At 38.9% G+C, this 15,749-nt stretch overlaps 1 protein-coding gene across 1 annotated transcript in view; it reads right to left on the bottom strand.

Annotated features, from left to right (window-relative positions):
* LOC137241836 (uncharacterized) overlaps positions 1-15,749 on the bottom strand; it is a 514,945-nt gene that overhangs the window by 357,321 nt on the left and 141,875 nt on the right. The window contains exon 8 of the mRNA XM_067769217.1: positions 8,539-8,682. Coding sequence (XP_067625318.1) covers positions 8,539-8,682 — 144 coding nt within the window. The remainder of the gene's footprint in view (positions 1-8,538; positions 8,683-15,749) is intronic.

Consider the following 15,749-nt stretch of genomic DNA (forward strand, 5'->3'; position numbering starts at 1 on the left):
GTATAAAACCGTTTCAAAATCCGAGCATTCCGTGTGTAGTGATTGTGTTACAACCATATTTAGCGACTTAATTTTATAAGATTTATAAATATAGATTTGCTTGTCAAAATTCTGCAAAATTGATTAACTACAAGTGGGTATAAATACACTACTCAAGTATATTACGCATACGACCATTACGTCTGCCCTTGGCGCTTGCCTAGCACAATACGCATTCAACTTACCCGCTTACAGTTAAGGGAAATGAAAATTATTAATATCTGGCTGGGTCAAAAGTGAGTGCTTGTGTTGTGATAACGGAAAAGGCGTGCTCATTGCGGAAATCTCAGGTTTCAGCTTAAGTGCTACAGATACTAAAATGTATTTGTACAAGTACTTATGTATGTATTGTTTATCAACGTTATAAAAAAAAAAAAAAAACAAGTAAGGACAGGACTGTCTTCATACCTTTCATTAATGAGGCTGAACAATAATCTTATCCCGTACGTAATCTTCAAATAATCGGATGTATAAGATAAGTGAACAGATGTACATACCTAAACGATTCTTAAGATAAATCTTAATATATAAAAAACATGTTGTGTCACAACATTTTCGGCCGCAATGAACTCCTAAACTACTGAACCGATTTTGAATTTGTTTTGCACCCCGTGTGTAGTTTGATCTAACTTGAGACATAGGATAGTTTATATCTCAATTTATAGTCGCAATATTATTTTATTGCAAATTTTTTTATTTCTTTATACGTAATAATAAAATGTTACGTATACGCAGTGGTGCACCTCTTTTCAAGGGTATGGATATGTTTGTGCACGTGCTTATTTAACTTTACATACATACATAGATATATATATATAGCACATCACCAGGGCCGGCGGGGGGGGGGTTTCTGAGGGGGCCCGCGATTTGAGGTACTAAGACATTTTTTTAATTTAGGAGAGTCTTTAGTTGTTCCATGTGCAATTTTTAAGCCGAATTCCAAAAGTAACTAATATCTGCATTTCGTTTTAATATTATAGTGGTAGTGTGAAAAATAAAAATCTATATATATTAAAAGAAAGGCTAAAATGTGTGTTAGTTGGTCGCCGGTGTTTGAAGAGATGCCTCGGTAGATTTTGTTCAAACATACCTATTTACATACGTCCTATTCGATTTGCCTGAAATTTGGTATATAAATTTGCCTATATTAGTAATATTAGTATTTACAATCCTTCTTTCCGGGAAGTAGACCAGAGACGGACTGGGACTGAGACTCGGAGTGGGACTGGGATTGGGACTGGGACTGGAACAAATTACATACCACCCTCTGGGACTGGCAATAAGGGATGAAGAAGAATTAGAAGAACTTGAGAGAAGAGAAAAGAGAGGAGGATAAGGAGACCGAGAATGCGGCGAAGATGGAGATAGATGAAGCGAAAAAGACGGAGGGGGAGTGAATAAAAGGATTAGGAAAAAGTGAAGAGGGCGGGAGGGCAGAGTTATACGGAAAAAGCTCATTAAAATGTATGCAGATAGGCCATATTTATGGCAGAACAATGTCTGCCGGGTCTTCTAGTATAAAATAACAAATGGCAAAAAACCCCCTTATCTGAAAGATCGGTTGTAAGGGATATATATTATATATAGCTCCGATCGTAATGATTTTTACAGAAAATCTTCTATGATATATTAGAATAAATTTCACCAAGTTTAACGTTTTATATTGGAAACTAAGGGAGAAATGGCCAAAAATATTTCTATCTGAACGATCGGTTGTATGGGATAGGTATATCTTATATACATATAGCTCCGATCAAAGTGATTTTTCCCGGGAAATCTTCTATGATATATTAGAATAAATGTCACCAAGTTTAACGTTTTTATGTTGGAAATTAAGGGAGAAATTGCCAAAAACCTTTCTATCTAAACGATCGGTTGTATGGGATATATACTATATATAGCTCCGATCAAAGTGATTTTTTCATGATATCTTCTGTGATATATTAGAATATATATCAGCGAGGTTCAAGTTTATACTTTCCAAATTGCGGCAGGAATGACCAAAATCGTCTTATTTGAACGATCGAATGTATGGGAGATATATGTTATAGTGGTCCTATTCTACCGGATCCGGCAAATGTCTAATATAATGCAAAAATACAGCCTTGTGCCAAATTTCATTGAGATATTTAAACATTTGAGGGACTAGTTTGCGTTCAAACAGACAGACGGACGGACAGACGGACAACTCAGTTCGTCGCAATGGTGAGTCTATCTTCTAGATTTCTCAACGTTACAAACATAGGACCAAAGTTAATATACCATTTCATGTTAATGAAAGGTATAAAAAAACAAAATAATGTGCTGACGGAAATCCTCCTACTTACAGCAGTTTTATATCAACGGAACATATTGAGTGGCAAGGTAAATTACTGAAATGTAAATAAATATAAAAGCGGTTATTTGTATGTGTGCGTAGGTGTGCTTTAGCAGCTACGATCCATTAAATATTTACTTGTTGTTTGCTAAACATTTTTGACACGCTGTTTACACACAACATAGCATAATCTATTTAATTAGAAAATGGTCGATTTTAGTTAGGTAGTTAGTAGGAGGAGCGTTGAATGGACGTTTGAAGGCCGAAATGCTAAACTAGTAGCAAAGTTTTGCTAGGCGCATATTTATAATTATTATTATTATTACTAACGTTGTTGTTGTTATTTTGGTAGTTTGTAAAATTTAATTATGCCAGGCACACAAAGTCATGGAAAGGAAAGCACAGCAAAATCATATTTTCAGTTAAACTTCAAAAAATTTGTACTGAACTATGATTTTGCTAGGCAACGTTGTCACATTATGGTTGCGTGCCATAAAGGCGGATGCGCACAATTACGCACTAATGAAATTTGTTAGAACCAATTTAAATAAAATACGTCTGAAAATTGCTATACCAAAATTTTTCTAGTGTGTTGGTTCTGCTATATGCTTAGATAGGCTGCGTACAGGGTGATGCGATAAATAATTTCTGCACACGCAGCGTGTACTTGTACACATGGGAATTATTACTTTGGTTGAATAGCGGTTGTAGGCATAAAGCAAACGGAAAATTTATAGAATTATTTATATCAAAATTATCAGCTTCGAAAAAGTTGTTATTTCCGTCCGTCCGTTGCACACTGGACGGTTACATAGGCCAAAAAAAAAAAAAAATCAAGATGAAAAGTTTGTCACCAAATGTGTCGTTAGTAAATAAATAAAAAATAAATGTAAGGCGCGATAACCTCCGAAGAGATCTAAGGCCGAGCTTCTCTTCCAATTTGCGTCGTGCTCCTCTTCATTTTCCCTACAAATTGGCCGGACGGGACCTACATGTTTTATGCCGACTCCGAACGGCATCTGCAAGGCAGATGAGTTTTCACTGAGAGCTTTTCATGGCAGAAATACACCCGGAGCGCTTGCCAAACACTGCCGAGGGGCGACCCCGCTTAGAAAAATTTTCTTCTAATTTAAAAACCTTATTTCTAACATTTTGATGTTGCTTTACCCGGGGTGCGAACCCAGAGCATACGGTGTGGTAGGCGGAGCACGCTACCATCACACCACGGTGGCCGCCATTAAAACAGCCTTTTAATAGGTATATTTGTTTTGGTTGTATTGGAATTGAACTAAGTATAGCTTCAAAACCAAGGTTATGGTATTAGTTGGTTTTTGCAGTGTAAGCAAGCTAGGAATAAAGAATATTGAAGTCAAAAGTATTTGGTACATTTTGAAATAATTCGAGTGTATTTATCTTGTTGTATTTTTTTGTTATTTAAAATTTCACCAGTGCCTTTATTAGTGTTTAAAAAAAAAAAAAAATATTTCAATTCATTTAAAGTTTTAGTTGGGTTCCTAACGTACCCTCACGTTGGGTCTTAAATCCTATTATTAGTCAGAGTTTTGAGATTCTAAGTTGTTAATATCAGCTGCCACTTTCTGCCACTAACTATGTTTTGCGATAGTTTTCAGATAGCGTCACCCTGATAAATTATTGTCGTATGTTATATGTGCTTACATGTAACATACGCCATTATTTGATCCAGTCGACGATATGCAAATGTAAACTTTTGTGTATGTTTGTTGTATTGTTATTGTTATGTATGTAAGATCTTTTAATAACTTTAATTTCTTCATTTAATCCTATTAAACATTGTATTTCGGATAGACACACCTTATCAATTTTCTTTATTTTTTGTATGCATGCGGTGAAAGTGGGTGGTTGAGGGTCGGAATGAAGGTATCACCCGCACCAATTTTATGAAAGAATAATTCTGATATATTTGTAAAGCCTTGATCAAAGTTTAACGTTGATATCTCTACTGGAAGTGTTTTTTGGCACCCAACTCCAAATAAGACCGACCAGTGTGCGTTGACACAATAGCTTGTTTAAAAATTGGGATAAATAGATAAATGCAAAGTGCTCTTACAATCTTCTCCTGGCTCCTACATTTTTACGCCTACTCTAAGTAGTATCTGCAGGGCAGATGAATTTCCAGTGAGAAGCTTTTCATGGCAGGAATATACCCGGAGTGTTTGTCACATAACTGCGAACCCCGCTTAGAAAAACTTTTATAATCGAAAAACTTGTTTCTAAATTTTTTTATGTTTCTTTGCGCGTAGAAGGACAAAATTTAAAAGCTTCGAAAACCATAAAGCAAAGCTGCCGTTAAAAAGTTTCAGACATTTCTCCTCCATGTGTTTTTGTCACCGAGCCTGAAATATTTCTCCAACCTACTTGTTTGCTCTGCTTTTGATTTTGAACAATTTTGTAAGTTGAAAAATGCTTCAACTCATACGGGAGCCTCCTAAGAATCATCCGTGATTTCAAAAGAAAGTCTCATAACATTGTATTGCAAGATCCTCTAGATTCAAAATTAGCACTTTGTTAATATCAAAGTCACGCAAGCAGTCACTTTTACGGGTAAAAGTTAATTCTATTGGTTTTTGCAACACTTTCAAAATCCTTGGCGACTTAAAAGTTGCTGATAAAATTTCAAGTCTCGGTTAGTGCTACACCCTGCATAATTTTTGCACTAAACAACGTGTAACGTCTTAATATCTCACATATGGCGCCACCTACTGAAGTTTTCTCATTTTGATGCATTAGAACCAGGTTCGCAGCCACATGGATTTTATTAATTCTGTAACTCAGTGTGAGTCTTTAGATCAATTACTGGCATGTTTCCCATTCTGTTCGACTTTTCTAAAGACCTTAGCAGAACCTTTTATTATAGTGTAGCATTGGAGCTAATTATACCTTTCTTGAAAATGGAATCGTAAATCAAGTTTTTTCACGAATCTCAATATTGTAAGTCCTTAAGGGAGAAGTGATAGGCCCACTTATAAGTATACTGAATTGATAAGGATGAAGAGCTGATTTGATTTAGCCATGTCCGTTGGTCCGTCTGTCTGTTTGAACAAAAACTAGTCGCTCAATTTTTTAGATATCTCGAACCGGCCGGATCGTACCACTATAGCATATATCCCCCATAAAACCGGTTTTGTAGAAAAGATATTTTTTGTCATAACTTCGTCAATTTATCAGATTGAAGCTTCAAATTTCGTCATTATCTTTCGTATATTGCACATAATGGATGAGATCGGTCGTAATTTCTGTCCGATTATAATTAGTTAGAAGCTTAAGATTTCATCAAATGCTTACGTATTCTTGTTTCCCTCCTTATTTATTTGATTCCATTTCAGCGCTGTGCTCGATAACAGCACCAAATTTTTTCTCCACTGATCCTTTGGTACCACGAAAATTGAAAATTTGTATGCAGTTTTGAATTCGTATGCCTTACGAGTCATATAGATCCCAGTAGTATGCCGTAACTAGTTTGAGTGTATAAATTTTACGCGCTTCACTAAACCTGACTGATAGTTTCCAAAAGAACTTTAGACTACTTTTGAAATTAAATAAATAAATAAGTAAATAAATATATTCAGAAAAAATATTACAAATAACTACATATAAGCAGCCCTTTGTCCGTTATAAATCCATTATTCTCTGGTACTGGCACCTTTTGCGTTGGTAACAATTTGGTTGGGCTTTAAACCTTGGGCTATGTGGGGTTTGGTCTGCACTTACATGACGTTAAGCATGCCTTATCGCGGGAAATCTCGAAGCCACTTAAACCACTATCTGCCCAAGCTGATGATCACATCGCGTGAAGTCACATATTTTTACATACTTTGCAGAACGGAAATCGCGAGAGATATTCTTAATAATCATAAAACCTACGAAAGTTTGGAGCATTACTAAGCACCAGGCGCTCAGAAACCTTATGCGCTCCTACGGTACATATTACATAACAAACCGATAAGTTGTAGATAACAAATATATAACACTCCGATAAAAAATCGATAATTTTCTAATATTAAATCGTAAAAATTTTGTTAAAAAACCGATAAATTATCGATAGTTAATCGATAAAATGCCAATAATAAGTTGGTAGCACATTAATAACAAATAATTATCTTTAAAAAATAAACCGTTAGCTTTTTAATAACAAAATTATATTTTTTCCATTCATAATCTTCAATATTTTGACAAAAAATTTACAAATTTTTGACAAATAATAAATAAATTTTCCGTGAAAGTTCGAAGAAAAAATTAAATGGGGTTACATTGGGGAGAAAATGAAATGCTGAGCAAACAATTTCTCTTCAATACACAGAAACCTTGGCATTCCAACAATCATCTGAGTGCACAAGCCCCACCTCGCAAATGCTAAAAAGGCTAGCACTATGAGGAAATATGGAACCTGAGAATACAGTCGTACGTAGAAAAAAAAAAAAAACACAAACAGGTCCTCGCTGATGTTCAAAAAAAAAAAAAAAAAAAAAACGTCGGGCCAGGAATTGCCCATCAACCCCATTCTTTAAGATGAATAACCTGAACTCGTAGAAGTGGAAATCATTCGTCACGCTCTTCACACAAAACTCATTTTCGAGCTGAATACTGTGACAAGTTAAACTCTTACTTATTCAGAATCAACACCGATACCCATAATGTATGAACTGCTTGCAAGTGTCGCCACACGACGCCAACCATCTCTTTAATTGCAATGTAGAACTAATGCCTTTAACTCTCCTCTCACTTTGATCCAACTCTGTTGAAATTACAAATTCACTTGGACTCCCGTCATACGATATTGTAACGAATTTCAGGGAAACTCCGCTTATTTTACACCTTCTACCAACGCTTGTATCGCTAAATTGTTGAATAAATAACTCCAATATTCAATAATGCAAAATGGTCTTTATTAGACTACTTTGAAAATACTTCACAATAACACTTATACTTCGCAACTGATCGCGTGCTTAAATCAAACAGATACCGCTTACTCAGCTTTTACTCCTTTTATACTCTTTGCTGTGTCGTTCGCATACTTCTAGGCGTTTATTGTTCTAGAATTTACTACTTGTTTACCAGCTATAAACTACAGATGCACGTTTATAGTTTATCGCATAGCAATTTGCGCGATAATTGCATACTTTTGTGAGTGTCCCAGATATATGCATGTGTATGTGTGAGAAATACTTTGCTGATGATTGCATACGTTTGTGAGTATCTCTCCGCTGCTGTATGTACATATGTGTAGACATAATGATTAATTTCTTTATGTAGATACAAGTGACTGCTTAGTATCGGCTTAGAGATGATAGTATGGCTTAGTGTTGCTAATATTCGTCACAGTATTAATGACAATATTGCATGATACAGCAACAACAACAACTCCGAAAACAAATCGGTATTTTCCAGATAAATCATGGGTAACTTTTCGATTATAAATCAATGACTCGTCGATAAAAAATCGATAACTCGTCCATAACTTGTAGGAAGCACCCATCAATTTGCTGTTTGATTTGCTCATATCAACTCTACCGCGTTCATTGTTACCAAATTGCGCTGCAGTGTACTGACTACACTTACGCTTACATTCTGTATTCTTCCATACAGCATCCCAATACTTTGTACTACACCTACTTGCTGATGTCTGCACATACAATGCAAAATGGCAATTAGTGTTTGATTTATCAAAAAAATATTGCTTGCGCTTATATGGGTCAACACAAAGGTTCAAAGTTCAATTCATGCACCCTGTACACGCGTATAAGTAAATAATAACCTGTGCACACAAAATAGGTAATTTTTCATTTTAAATGCTTGTCAGATAAAATTTGTTACTATGCTGCGTGGCTTAAATGTACTCTTATATTGATAAATTATGCATTTGAATTAACGCTAATTTCCATTATGTATACTACACAAAATTGATAAACTAGTTATGTAAAGTAAGTTTAGATGCGTTTTTGCTTTATTTTCACAAATTTGTAGGTACATTTTCGCTTCACGTTGGTTTCCCATAAAATTTGCATAACATTTTTTGTTGTACGTTATAAATAGCTGTGTATATAGTTGACCTCGACATTTGGTAATTAATTATAAGCGCTTGGCCGGCTCTGTATTTTCCATTGTGTTTTAAATGGTAATTCATTTATGTTTATTTTACTTACCGTTATTTTCAGTCTCGCTATTGGTGGTGACTCCAGTGTTTCTAGTATTGCCGTTGCACTATTATAATTGCCGACAAGTAGGCAGTATTGAGCGACCCCACTCCATAATTCGACTGTTTTGCTGCGATCACGTATGCCAATAGACTACAGGAAAGTGGAAGAGGGAAAGTGAGAGAAAGAAGGATATAGAGTAAAATGTAAAGACAAAATATATTTAATTGTATTTTTAACATTAGCTTCATTTGTATTGTAACTTATTTTGCGAAATTCCTGACTATTTTACAATTTCTGCTATAGTTCGAATCGCTGAATGTCGAATAAATAACTCATATATTCAGTATAGTAAAATATCTCTATAGAACATAATTTGTAAAAACTGGCTCGAGGTCCGGTGTATTAAAAAACGCAAATTTTTTAGTTTTTTCCCGATATATTTCAACAGTCACCGTGGTGTGATGGTAGCGTGCTCCGCCTATCACACCGTATGGCCTGAGTTCACACCCCGGGCAAAGCAACATCAAAATTTTAGAAATAACGATTTTCAATTAGAAGAAACATTTTCTAAGCGGGGTCGCCCCTCGGCAGTGTTTGGCAAGCGCTCCGGTGTATTTCTGCCATGAAAGGCTCTCAGTGAAAACTCATCTGCCTTGCAGATGCCGTTCGGAGTTGGCATAAAACATGTAGGTCCCGTCTGGCCAATTTGTACGGAAAATCAAGAGGAGCACGACGCAAATTGGAAGAGAAGCTCGGCCTTAGATCTCTTCGGAGGTTATCGCGCCTTACATTTATTTAATTATTTAGTTATTTTAACAGTTTTATAATACACCGGAACTCGAGCCAGTTTTTACAAATTATGTTCTATAGGAATTAATAGGTCGCTGAAGAAATGCATATTTAGCAACATATCTCTATTAATTACAACTATACTGTAGTAGTAGCACTTCACAATACTCGCGTACTTCACTAAAAGTGTGCTAAAATCAAGCTGACTATTATTCCTCAGCTTGCGCTGCTTTTAAAGTTTTTAGCTGCCTAGTTCGCATATTTCTAATAAGATGTAGACTTTGTGTATGTGTATGTGTGAGTAACAACTTCTGCTCTTAGCTTATGATAAAGTGATGTGTGATTGTTTCTCTTTCTTCTTCGCCCTTATCTGTTGACTACATATGTGTATGTTATGTGTATGTGTGGCGGCTTGCTTCGATGTGTTTATGTACATAGGTGTGCTGCTTGCTCAATTGTTGTTATAATATTTATTTATTAGCAGGACAGTGATGTATGGAAATGCTAATATTCGCCACAGTATGTTTGTACGTATGTTACTCTTATTTTATATACTAAATATTAAAAAAAAAATGTTCCTGTGCATTTGATTTCGCCCCTGCTGTTAGATGAACCCTTCATATAGTCTCATGGGAGGAATGGAATGGCGAATTATCAGTGAAGCGAATTTGCCGCTATTTTCCTATCTGCCGCTCTAACATTCCTGAAGACACTAGCAATTTTTCTCATTGCAGATGCAGTGGTGTATGCAGAAATTTCGAAAGATAATTTTGTTAAAAAACTTAATCGGATGTTCAGTTACAAATTCTTCATTGACAAAGGCGAAGCTTTCAGAATGAGCCAGCTGTATTGGCTGCAATTCTGCTAGCGAGAACATCTGTGCTTAACTATCTTAAACAAACTAAGGCAAGATGAAACAGAGCAAAGCAGGGAAAGGTGTGTTATCAATTTATTTCCGATAATTGATAGGTTTGTTAGCGACAGGTTTTGGGCGTGCTACTAATTTTCTATCGGCAGGAAATTGGTTAATTTTTGTTGTGGAAGCGTTATCGAAGTATTATATATTTACTTTCGACAGCAATTATTATCTACGAATTACAGATTTTTTATCGAAAAGTTATCGATTGTTTATCGATAATCGATTATCAATATGTTATCTAAAAGTTATTGAATTGTTATTAAACGCTACTTTTGTAATCGAATAATGTGAAATCGATAGTGAAGAGTTATAGATTTACAGTCGAAATTTTTTAAACATGCTCGCGTTCACAAAAGTTGTACATTTTTATTGACGAGTAATCGGGTTTTTTATAGGTTTAATATTAACAAGTAAGGAAGGTTAAGTTCGGGTGTAACCGAACATTACATACTCAGTTGAGAGTTATGGTGACAACATAAGGGAAAATAACCATGTAGGAAAATGAACCGAGGGAAACCCTGGAATGTGTTTGTATGACATGTGTATCAAATGAAAGGCATTAAAGAGTATTTTATGAGGGAGTGGGCCATAGTTCTATAGGTGGACGCCATTTAGGGATATAGCCATAAAGGTGGATCAGGGTTGACTCTAGAATGCGTTTGTACGATATGGGTATCAAATGAAAGGTATTAATGAGTATTTTTAAAGGGCGTGGACCTAAGTTCTATAGATGGACGCCTTTTCGAGATATCGCCGTAAAGATGGACCAGGGGTGACTCTAGAATGCGTTTGTACGATATGGGTATCAAATGAAAGGTGTTAATGAGCATTTTAAAAGGGAGTAATCCTTAGTTCCATAGGTGGACGCCGTTTCGAGATATCGCCATAAAGGTGGACCAGGGGTGACCCTAGAATTTGTTTGCACAATATGGGCATCAAACGAAAGGTGTTAGTGAGTATTTTAAAAGGGAGTGAGCCTTAGTTCTATAGGTGGACGCCGTTTCGAGATATCGCCATAAAGGTGGGCCAGGGGTGACTCTAGAATTCGTTTGTGCAATATGGGTATCAAACGAAAGGAGTTAATGAGTATTTTAAAAGGGAGTGGGCCTTAGTTCTATAGGTGGACGCATTTTCGAGGTATCGCAATAAAGGTGGACCAGGGGTGACTCTAGACTTTGTTTGTACGGTATGGGTATCAAATGAAAGGTGTTGGTGAGTATTTTAAAAGGGAGTGAGCCTTAGTTCTATAGGTGGACGCCGTTTCGAGATATCGCCATAAAGGTGGACCAGGGGTGACCCTAGAATTTGTTTGCACAATATGGGCATCAAACGAAAGGTGTTAGTGAGTATTTTAAAAGGGAGTGAGCCTTAGTTCTATAGGCGGACGCCGTTTTTTTGGGCTGAGCTCAGGCCAAGGGGGTCACTGCTGGCGGACAGTGAACGGCCTATTAATTAGGTTAGCTGCGAATATCAAATAAGCAGCCCTCGACCAAGAGCGGCTGGTGAGGAGGGTTTGGTTTAAAAGGCCTAAAGCACCCTGAGAACCTCCAGTGACAGGGCGAGTAGATGCCGCCCTGAATTAAGCATCCACAGCCTAGTGCGGGGTTGCTTCGAGGGAATACCTACCCAAGATAGGGAGGCAACTATACGACGTGGGATACACACTCAGGAAGGTAAAGAGGTAAATTATTTGTAAATTTAAGGTGATTGTCACATTAAGACTGAGCCCAGTAAGGTCCTAATTAAGGTATACTGGAATCAACGACTCGGATATGTTTGTTAAGGGCTGGCGAATGTGGCATTCGGAAACCTCAGTACACGGCTTGACACACCGTCGAAATGACTTTCCGGTTAATGTCCCATTCGTCTCCGTCCCGTTAAAACCTTGGCAGGCCTTGGGGTACGTTCAAAGTCCGTCATCATTAAGTTGGTGGTGCAGGTTCGGTTGAGATCCTCCCGATTAATACTGATCTGGCTCTGAACGCAGTCTTCATGAGGGACTGCGTCAACCTTCACGTGGCCTCCCTGCCTTCGCATAGACAACCACGGGATCTATATAGGTAACTGCACACTCGGACCAAGATAGCGGCCTCAAGTGGGGACCCAATTAAATAAATGATGAGCAACAACAATACTAAAATAAAAAACCAAACACAGGAGAATGAAATGGCGTTCAATCCATTTGTAGGAAGGAAGCTAGCTCGCTCTCCAGAAGGGCGTGGCCCATCGGCTGGGGGCCTTAACATTTCGTCGCAAGTGGTAACGAAACCCAAAGGAGCGGAGGCCGAAAGCAAGCAAGGAGCATTGTCGCCGGGTGCTACACCGAAGCTTTGCAAAAAGAACTCCGACAGCAAGGCTCAAACGGGCACACCATTATTAAGTGAGCTAATTAAGCAGGCGTCAGCTGCGTTAAATCAGCAAAACCCCCCTGGAGAGAAAAAGATGACCAAGCTAGGCAAGGCGATTGAGGACTTGATGCAGTTCTTCATAGGGCGTAATAATATACACGCGGAAATCAAGCGCTTGGCCTCCGTAATAAAAGTGCTGTACATCGAGTCGGCCCTAGAGGTAAAGAATTTAGAACATAAATTGCGTGCAAGCGAATGCGCCAAGGATAGAAGTCCATCACCCCCAGGAAAGCGACCGAGGAATAATTCGTACTCGACCAAGGAGAACAACGTGGTAAAACCCACTACTACTCTAAAAGATGTCTTACCAGGGCACGTGGGTGGACACAAACGACGGCAAGAAACGCAAGAGAAGACGGAGCGGAAAGAGGAAACTGCAGCCCAAAAGACGGGAGAGTGGCAGTTAGCCAAAAAGAAGAGCAAGAAAAAATCACTTAAGGCTAGGCCGGATGCAATCATCATTTCCAAGGCGGGGGATGCGACGTACGCCGACATATTGCGTAAAGTGAGAAGATGCGACGAATTAAAATCCCTGGGTGATGACGTCAAAACGATTAGAAGAACGGCGAAAGGAGAGCTGTTACTAGAGCTGAAAAAATCGCAAGATGGGAAAACAAGCGCGTACCAAGCAGAAATTGAAGCGGTACTAAAGGACTCAGCTAAAGTTATAACAAAGTCCCAAATGGTCACGCTACAGTGCAGAGATCTCGATGAGATTACTACGCCCGAGGAGATTTGCAACGCCCTCCACCAGCAATGCAACATCAAACTTCCAGATGTGGCTGCCATAAAAAGCATACGCACAGGGTACAGTGGCACGAAGTCGGCACTTATAAGCCTTACAGCGGATGATGCCAAGGCGGTTCTTAATACGCAAAGAATCCGGGTAGGATGGGTTTCCTGCCGAATTAGAGAGCTCAAGCAAGAAAAACGCTGTTATAGGTGCTGGGGCTACGGGCATATAGCTCAGAAATGTAAGGAGACTGTAGATAGGTCTAGCCTATGCAGGAAATGCGGCCAGGAAGGTGATAAGGCTGCAAGTTGCGAAAATGCACCGAAATGCGCGCTATGTGGGGGACAACATTCAGCAGGCAGTTTTAAATGCCCACAACGAGAGGGCAGCAAAATGACTGTCTCTTGAGGGTATTGCAGCTCAATCTAAACCATTGCGAGGCAGCCCAAGAGCTATTATCCCAAACAGTCTATGAAGGAGGATATGACATAGTGGTACTCTCTGAACAATACAAAAATCGCCAGGAGCAGGGTTGGCTCTCAGATTCAGCAGGGAAAGCCTCAATTTGGGCACCAGGGAAATTTCTCCCACAGGAAATTATGACGCCAACGGTAGCAGGATTCACGTGGGCAAAAATCAACGGTATATACGTCTTCAGTTGCTATGCCCCTCCGAGCATGACCATCGCCGAGTTCGAAGACATGATATACGGGATCACCATTGAAGCACGAGGTAAACACCCGCTTTTAGTGTGTGGAGACTTCAATGCATGGTCATCTGTGTGGGGAAGTAGACGAACCAACGAAAGAGGGAGAGTTCTCCTCGAAAGTCTTACTTCTTTGAGGCTAGAACTCCTAAATGAACCAGGGATATATACCTTCGATACAGGTACCAGACGATCCATTATAGATCTCACCTTCGCTAGCAGCGAAATAGCAAGACGAGCAAAATGGTCCATAAGCAACGTCTACACACACAGCGACCATAAAGCTATTAGCGTAGAGCTGCTCGAAACTCCACGAACGGTAGCAGCAAGACATCGACAAAGTAGGAAATGGAAACAGCACCTTTTCGACCCACAAATATTTGACATTATCTGGAAGGACGCCATAGTACGAGAATCGCATGCGGAAGACCAGTCGGTTCAAATCACTAAGTTGCTATGTATGGCATGTGATGCTGCCATGCCCAGAAGTCGCGGAAAAGCACAGCGCACTCCGGTATATTGGTGGAATGACGAAATTGCGGAAGAGCGTAGAAAATGCCACAAAGCACGAAGAACAGCGCAGAGGGCACGCTCATCACCACGATATGCAGAGCTACACAGCACCTATGTCGCACAAAGAAAGGCACTTAAAAATGCCATAAAAAAGAGCGAGAAGTTATGCTTTAGGGAACTGCTGGATAATGTCGACCTAGATCCTTGGGGATCAGCCTACAGAACTGTGATGGCCAAAGTTAAAGGACCGATATCACAGCAACCTACGTGCACGATACTGATGAATATTATTGTTGAAACACTTTTCCCGGCGCAAGATCGCTGGACTTATCCAAGCGAGGATCTAGAAAGTACGGAAATTCCGCAAATTACAGAGCAAGAGGTGCTGGACGCTGCAAAAAGAGTTGCTGATAACAAATCCCCAGGACCCGACGAAGTACCAAACATAGCCCTTAAAGCCGCGATTACAACTAGGGCTACATTATTTACTGATCTTTTTAATGCCTGTATGCAAGAAGGCGTGTTTCCTCGCCCGTGGAAACGACAAAGACTTGTCCTATTGCTGAAACGTGGTAAACAGCCGGACCAACCATCCTCATATAGGCCACTTTGTATGCTGGATTCCCTAGGGAAGATTTTCGAGCGTATAATTAGTGAGCGCCTACAGCTGACTCTAGAAAGACCAGGTGGCTTATCGAATAGTCAATATGGATTTCGCAAATCAAGATCCATCGTAGATGCAATACAAACAGTCGTCAATATAGCTAGAGAAGCTATCTCTGGAGGCCAAAATAAAAGGAAGTTCTGTGCACTGATTATGTTGGACATCAAGAATGCTTTTAACACTGCGAACTGGATGCAGATAATGGCAGCGCTGCAAAGCTTCGGCACTCCAGCTTACTTACGCAGAATTATAGGTAGCTATCTTAAAGACAGAGTACTTCTTTTTGACACGGATCAAGGAGCTAAAGAGTACAAAATCACAGGAGGCGTCCCACAGGGATCTGTTCTCGGTCCAACGCTTTGGAATGTAATGTATGACGGGGTGCTAAAGATTGATCTACCAGAAAACACGCAAATTGTGGGATATGCTGATGATATTGCAGTGGTAGTAGTGGCCAAGAAACTGGACCTGCTTCAAGCATTATG

The sequence above is a fragment of the Eurosta solidaginis genome, chromosome 2 (assembly GCF_040869045.1).
Source record: "Eurosta solidaginis isolate ZX-2024a chromosome 2, ASM4086904v1, whole genome shotgun sequence".
Taxonomy (NCBI): domain Eukaryota; kingdom Metazoa; phylum Arthropoda; class Insecta; order Diptera; family Tephritidae; genus Eurosta; species Eurosta solidaginis.